The sequence below is a fragment of the Melitaea cinxia genome, chromosome 16 (genome assembly GCF_905220565.1).
Source record: "Melitaea cinxia chromosome 16, ilMelCinx1.1, whole genome shotgun sequence".
In the NCBI taxonomy this organism is placed as follows: domain Eukaryota; kingdom Metazoa; phylum Arthropoda; class Insecta; order Lepidoptera; family Nymphalidae; genus Melitaea; species Melitaea cinxia.
The window spans coordinates 1,135,060-1,143,110 of NC_059409.1; the positions used below are offsets into that span (position 1 = coordinate 1,135,060).

The 8,051-nt window shown below is 35.1% G+C and overlaps 1 protein-coding gene across 1 annotated transcript; it reads right to left on the reverse strand.

The window, feature by feature from the left end:
• Positions 1-4,775: 4,775 nt before the first annotated feature.
• Positions 4,776-7,804, reverse strand: LOC123661097 (MD-2-related lipid-recognition protein-like). Its single transcript, XM_045596099.1, has 4 exons — positions 7,670-7,804; positions 6,788-6,895; positions 5,776-5,948; positions 4,776-4,904 (listed from the first exon to the last, which is right to left on the reverse strand). Exons 1-4 carry the CDS (start codon positions 7,752-7,754, stop codon positions 4,821-4,823), a joined length of 450 nt encoding a protein of 149 aa, XP_045452055.1. The 5' UTR covers positions 7,755-7,804; the 3' UTR covers positions 4,776-4,820.
• Positions 7,805-8,051: the final 247 nt, after the last annotated feature.

Here is an 8,051-nt window from a genome sequence, read left to right on the forward strand (position 1 = left end):
CAATTGAGCTGTGCTTCGAGTCTAACTTAATAATTGTTTTTACTAATTCTCGTTGTTTTCTAAAAACGTATCACGTGTACAATTTAATATGAGTGACGAAGATTCAAATTATTCTAGTCCGAGTAACGAGAGTTTGAGTCACAGATCTAAAAGACCCAAAAGCAAATTTGAGGAGTTTTTCGAAATAATTCATGCATCCCAAACTGCCTTCTGTAAATTGTGCCAACATAAAAAGATTGAAATAAAAATGAAAAACAGAAACACTTCAGGCTTAAGGAAACATCTAATATCTTTCCACAAAAAGGAATCAGAAATATTTCTTCCTGTTAAACCAAAATTAAGTGGAGATATCACAAGCTTTTTAGTAACCGCTGAAAGAAGTGGACAGGTAAGAATATTTTTTTAACAGTTAAAAGAATTTTAGCTCTGCGTAGCTATTCATGCGATACTTTCAAAAACGCCATTAACTTACGTAAGTATTTTTGAGTTAGTGGTGTTTTCATCTAGGGGTGCGACATATTAAGTATGTAATTATCGTCTTAAATATTTTTTATAAACACCCATATTTTCATTTAATCGGCCAGTAACAACTAAGTACTTTATTTTGGTAAATTACAGTACAGTGCAACCTTAATATAACAAATATCAATTTAACGATTTTCTCGATTTAACAACAACAAACCTCCTCCTCTTATATGCTCAAACCTAGTATGTTTTAAATAATAACACAAGATTTATTGTTTTGTTTCAGTCGGAAAACAGCAGTGACAACATCACGACAGCTACAGTTGATTGGGTGGTGAAAAAATATCTTCCCTTCTCATTTTTCGATGACGAAGCTACACAAGTATATTTTCGATGTATTTGCCCTAATATGGTGTTTCCTAAAAGGTCTACACTTAGAAGGAAAGTCAAAGAGCGATTTGAAGAGCTCCAATTGAATCTCAAGGAACGACTTCAACAATTATCATCTAAAATGTCTTTTACCATTGATGGGTGGACGTCAATTGCTGGTAGGAGTTACTACGGGGTTACTATTCATTATATAGACAACAAATGGAAGTATCAATCTGTAGTTCTTGATTTTATACCATCACGCCGTCGACATACTGGGGAAGATATTGCAACGATTTTCCATGAATGTTTATTGGAATATGGCATAATTGATAAAATACAAGGTATCACGGTCGACAACACAACTGCAAATACCAAATTTATGTATGAACTGGGCAAACAGCTGCCGCCACACTTTGATTCAGACAATCAACATTTCCGGTGCTTTGCTCACATTTTAAACCTTGGTGTACAAGATTTATTAAAGACCTTAGCATTACACTGTGAGTCTGACACTAACGCGCAAGATCAGCAGTACGAAGACTATGCAGACGAAACTGAGGATGAGGAAGATGAAGAATCTGCACCAAATATTGCTGACTCGCGTACATCTGTAACAAAGTTACGCAGTATTTCCAGTAAAATAAAAAGAAGTGAGATAGTGAAGAAGAAGTTTCAGTCTGCTTGTGAAGCAGCTGGCGTGCCATCAAATCTAAATGCCATTCTTGACTGTCCAACGAGATGGAATTCCACACATGATATGATTGGATTTGGTTTAAAAGTGAGAGCGGGCATTGACATATTGTGCAGTTCTGTCACCGAATTAAATGATTTTCAAATCACAGCTAATGAATGGCAGGTACTCGAAAAATTACATAAATTTCTAATAAACTTTAAACTTTTAAGTACAAAACTTGGTGGAGACAAATATGTTACATTACCGCTAGTCATTGTATCATTCAATCTCTTGCTAGATAAAATTGAATCCATGGTAAAACAGTTAGATGAGAAACCTAATCGATCTGAAGTGGATGAAAGGCTCATTCTAGCTTTCCAAGCAGCTCGAGACAAAATGCTTAAACATTACAAGAAGAGCAACTGGATTTATTGTACTTCTTTAATTTTAGACCCAAGGTATAAGGCTCAGACTTTTGACCTGACAATGTGGGGGAAGCAACTTAAAACAGAAAGTCTGCGCAAGTTCAATGAACTTTATGAAGAATATAAAAGTCTACACTCACTGAACAAATCTCTGGAATTACCAGAAAAAGAAAATAAAGTATGTGATGAAGATGAAGACGTAATAGACTTTGATAAACTCTATGAATGTCCCTCGACGTCATCTGGATCTTGTCTTCAAGGCTTAGTGATAGACGAGTTGGAGGAGTACCTGAGAAAACCAAGAACTGCCAGCTCGGAAGACATTTTAGATTGGTGGAGGACGCATGAGACAGAGTATCCGATTTTATCGAAAATGGCCCGTGATTTTCTCTCAATACCTGCAACTTCAGTACCTGCTGAGAGGTTATTTTCTAAAGCATCATTAGTAATTAGAAAACATAGAAATAGGTTAAGTGATGAGTCAGCCAGATGGTTACTTTGTATTAATTCTTGGTCAAAAAAATTGATATAAAGTATCATAACCTAATGATAAAGCTGTTGATTTGTGTTGTATTTTATTTTTTATTCAAATAAATGATAAATCGTAAAACTCTTTTATTAAATTTTTTATAAGTTGAGGGTTCAATCTCTTTCTAGACAGATAAGTATTGTTCTTTAAAATACAGTCAAGTTATTGTAATTAATTTGTTTTCTTACATGTTTTAGCAAATGTAAGCTTATAAATCATAAATGTTTATTAAGAAACAGTTACTTCCATGGAAAACGACATATAGGTCAGTTGATTTTTCGAATTTCTTATCAAATCTTCAGTTATTTATTAATCTGCTTGATCTTTACTATGGCTATGTTAATTCAAGCTCACAATGTTCCAATTCTAATACGTTTTTCTAAGATTTAAAGTAAACTTTAATAAATAGTAATAGACTAATAGGTAATTGCAAGACTTGCAAGACTCTTGCTGCAAGACCAAGACCAAGACCAAGACTGGGAGCGCAAGACCAAGACCAAAACCAAGACCAGGTGTATTGGCGCAAGACCAAGACCAAGACTGGCTAAGTCTCGTCTTGTTCTTGCATTTGGGCAACACTAACCTCAAGCGTTGTTTTACCCCATTATAGATTGAATTTCAAAATTACTGAACTACATTTTAATATATTTGTTATCAAAAGATAACGATAAAGTTTGACTTTTGACTTTTGACTCCCAAAATGGTGCAATGGTCACATTAACCTGTGTACTAATCATCAACATATATTACATACTAGCTGTACCCTCGACTTCGTCCGCGTGGAATTTAACAAAATAGTTATCGTTCAGTTCGCAGTTATAAAATTATAAATAAAAATCTAAAATAAAAGTAGCCTACGTTACTCCTTATTACATCTACTATTTGCCAGTGAAAGTCCCGTCAAAATCGGTGCAGCAGTATCAGAGATTAGTCGGAACAAACAGACAGATAGACAGACAGACAGACAAAAATTATAAAAAAGTTATTTTGGTAGCTATAGCGTGTATACATGCATATGAATTTAGTTAAATAATATTACAAGCAGACGCTCCAATTTTATTTATTTGTATAGATATCAACATTTGTTATTAGCGGTAGAATTTTCACAAAGCCAGAAACACATTTTTACTCGTTTTGAATCAGTAGCCCGAAAAAAAAACAAAGTTTCATATCTCTAATATTAAAACAATCGAACGGAAGTCTATAAACTTTCAATAATTAACCCCCCCCCCTCCCTAGGTGAACCCTTTAAGGGTATGATCCCCGAAAACGCTGATACATGCATTTGTTTATTTTTGATAACAAATCCTTAGAACAATTTTTTTTACACACTTAGCCACCAAAATTGACGGATTTCTTTAGAAATTTTCATCCCTTAGTTCACCCCAGTAAAGGCCGAGTTTCCCAAACGCACGAAACACGTATTTAATCAGTAGACCAAAAATGATGGTCTTCCTTTTAAAATGTACCTATTTTATCATTATAGGGCAGAACCTCCACAAATACTGAGTTAAATATTAACTCATTTTTATTAACTGAAATCAGTAGAAATCCCATAAAAATCAGTTCAGCCTTTTCGGAAATCTCCAAAATCCGGACAAAGATAAAGACAGATGGACAGAATTTTAAAATTGTTCGTTTGTGTTTTATCTTCGAGTAGTATTTACATTTCAGTAACTACACTTCAACAAGGATTGGGGGTAAGGTCAGCAACGCGCTTGCGATGCTTATAGTGTTATAGGTCTCTATAAGCTACGGTAATCGCTTACCATAAGGTGATCCGTACGCTGGTTTGCCGACCTAATTGTATATAAAAAAGAAAGAACTGAACGTATTGTTGTTACAAATAAATTACAAGACATAAGGAGTAAACGCTTGAAGAACATAAAATAAAATAAAAAATTTCTGTCCGGTATTATCATTTTGATGTCATTTATTGCAGTACGGCGAGCTCTGCCTGGATGGTGTGTGTGTGTCTCTGTGTGCGCACTACACACACACACACACACTTGTTGTTCTGTCATTTTTTTACAGCAAATTTTTATATTTGCCATACAAATCTGTCGTGGACCAGGAAGTTATAGTCGTGGATGTTTCAGTTAAGTTGGATGTTTATTTGGTTCTTTTTTAGTTATTTTATTATGTATTATTAGTTACAGCTATAAAAAATTAACATCGAAGATACTTTTAAATGCTACGAAAAATGAAATCATTAATCATGTAACTTTTCCTGTGCCTAAGAGGTGATAATTCGAATACTGTTACGATGTTAAAAAATTTAAGGTGATAAAAAATAAAATTAAAAAAAAAAAAAGTTTAATATATGTACTTCTGTACATTTCACAATGTTATGAGGTTATCTCTCCAGTTCAATAGTAGTCTCGAAGTAGCACTCTTCATCGGTGTGGGTCCAAATCTTCCACTTGAAATTGTATTCACCCTGAAAATTAAACAAAATGATATGTATTGCAAAATAAAACAAAATATATATAAATGATATATAATTTAGATATATACTAGCACAGAAAGGTCGAATGTGCGTCAGAACTGACACACACACTTATTTCTCTGAAATCTACAGGTTTTGAAATATGATTAATGAGTCAGGAGAAATTATTTCTAACTACAATAAGTATTTATTTGTGGATAATTGTATTTGCTGGCAAACGAAAAAAAAAATCGACTTCAATTACATCGACAAATAATATAACATAGACGAAAAAATAAAGTAAATACGCATTATCAGCGTCATTGTCAGCGTCTTCGGTGCGACAAAGTCAGTACTGCGGTTACCAACCCGCCTGCCCAGCGTGGTGACTATGGGCAAAACACATGAGTTCACGTTGTTTTTGGAGTAAACTTGTGGAGGCCTATGTCCAGCAGTGGACTGTATAGGCTGTAATGAATGAACGCATTATCAAAGATTACTCCAAAAGTTGTGATCATATCTCGATGAAATTTTAATGTGACCACATCATAAACATCGGCTTTCGGTTAAGTTAAAAATTATCAGAATCAGTACACCAGTATAAAAGTTATTAAGGATTTTCGAGGGTTTCCCTCGATTTCCTTATCATGGTACCACACTTAGGATATCTCCTTTCCAACAAAAAAAGAATTATCAAAATCGGTTCATAAACGACGAAGTCATCCCCGAACATACATAAAAAAAAAATATATTTTTTAAAAGAATACTTGGGGTGTAATCTACAATCGATACCGAAGCAAAAATATAGTTTTTAGAATTTTTGTCTTTGTCTGTATGTATGTCCGGGATAAACTCAAAAAGTACTACATGGATTGACATTTACATCGGGTAATCTGTTAGCTATTTGAAGATCGTAGTTGAGCGTCTGTTTCTTGTCAGCCTCCAGAGGGCATGGCGTATACAGGCACCCATCGGCGTTTGGGAGCTCCGAGTAAGAATTCTTAAAACCTTCGTTGTACCATAAGAGACCAGTCATTATAGAGTCACTTGAAAATTCTGGAAGAAATTATTATTATTAGAATTTTACTTGGAAAGACACTGGTAATAATTTTTATCACTGTAGCTATCCTAAGCCCCTATGTAAATATCCCATATAGGGACTGCGATCCGCGGGATAGATCAATCCCGCGCGAAATCCGTGGGATCCCCTTAAAATAATATTATAAAATCTACTTGAAACTACCTGTTTTTGCTTAACATATCATATTGTATATAATAAACTTTTATTTGACACCTCATACATAATTTAACAATCACAATAGTTGTCCTAACAAAATAATAATCAAATCATAATGAAGTCCAAGTAATCAGAGTTTACAGGCCAATCGGTCAAATTATCTGTCAATTGGAAACGCTCACGACTGGCAAAGATATGATCATTAGAATTTTTTTAAATAGCTATTCTTTAATAACAACGTTAATAACGTTATAAAATTAATAAATTTTTATAACGTTATAATAACGTTATAAAAATAACAATCAAAACTCATCATTATCATTACAGCCTATACAGTCCACTGCTGGACATAGGCCTCCACAAGCTCACGCCAAAAATAACGTGAACTCATGTGTTTTGCCCATAGTCACCACGCTGGGCAGGCGGGTTGGTGACCGCAGTACTGGCTTTCTCGCACCGAAGACGCTGCTGCCCGTCTTCGGCCTGTGTATTTCAAAGCCAGCAGTTGGATGGTTATCCCGCCATCGGTCGGCTTCTTAAGTCCCAAGGTGGTTGTGGAACCTTGTTATCCCTTAGTCGCCTCTTACGACACCCACGGGAAGAGAGGGGGTGGCTAAATTCTTTAGTGCCGTAGCCACACAGCACAATCAAAACTCACTAGGTGTGAAGTCGAAGGATATCCTCACTGTGGATCCTTTCTTCAACGTGCAATGTGTTTGATTTTTGCACGGTGTGATACGAAGCTTGTTGATCTCGCATACACTGTCTGGAAATAAATAAATACGTTAATAAGTAAATTTGCTATGTAGTTACGGCAGAAATGAATATTGCCACCGCCTCTCTCCCCGCGGGTGTCGTAAGAGGCGACTAAGCGATAACTGTGTTACAACACTTCCACCTTGGAACTTAAAGCCGACCAATGGCGGGATAACTATCCATCTACTGGCTTTTAAATATATAGGCCGAATACGGGCAGCAGTGTTTTCATTGCGACAAAGCCAGCCTTGTGGTCACCAACCCGCCTGCCTAATGTGGTGATTATGGGCAAAACACATGAGTTCGCGCCGTTTTTGGCGCGATCTTGAGGAAGTCCATGTCCAGCAGTGGACTGTAAATGCTGAAGTGGTGTGATGAGTTAATAAATAAATGATCAATTGATTTAGCCAGGAGCTTAGTTCACAACGCTGCTTCTTATATATATATGTAGCTATATACCAGTCGGATATTACCTATAACACAAGCATTAAGTTGCTTACTTTAGGAACAGACACGACAGATCGTGTGTGTATTGTGTATATATTTATTTATTTAATAACAGAATCATATCGTAAGTAATCTGAGAAAGCCTGTGTGATCTATCCAACTAATATTATAAATGTGAAATTTGTGAGGACGCATAGATGGATGTTTCTTACTCGCTCATCTTTTAAATTTATTTTGGAATAGTCGGTAAGAAAATTAAAAGTGTTCAGGAATCATAACTATTACATTACAATTAATTCGCTAATTTCAATTTAAATATTAATAAATAAATACTCACAATCGCCGCGGTCAATAAAAGGTATTACTTCAGAAAACGCAAATCCGAAAAGGGCAAAGAAAATTAATAAAAATTTTGCCGCCATCTCGACAGGTCCGTTCACTGGTCCAGCCCTGTCTGACGTTCTTTAACAAATAGCTCGGTGGTCGTATCTCGCTGACCCGGAGATAGGGGCAACCATGTATACCGATTAAATATTTACAAATATCGTTAATGATAATTTGAGTTTATATATTTCCTGATTTTTTAATTTTTTTTATTATTTCAACGTTTTAGAAACATATTTGCTAATCAACGAGTTTTAATTTTTAATCTCCTTTGAGATTTGAAGTTGCTCTAGTTAAATTTAGTAAAGTAAGGGACGCCCTTACTTTACCATATA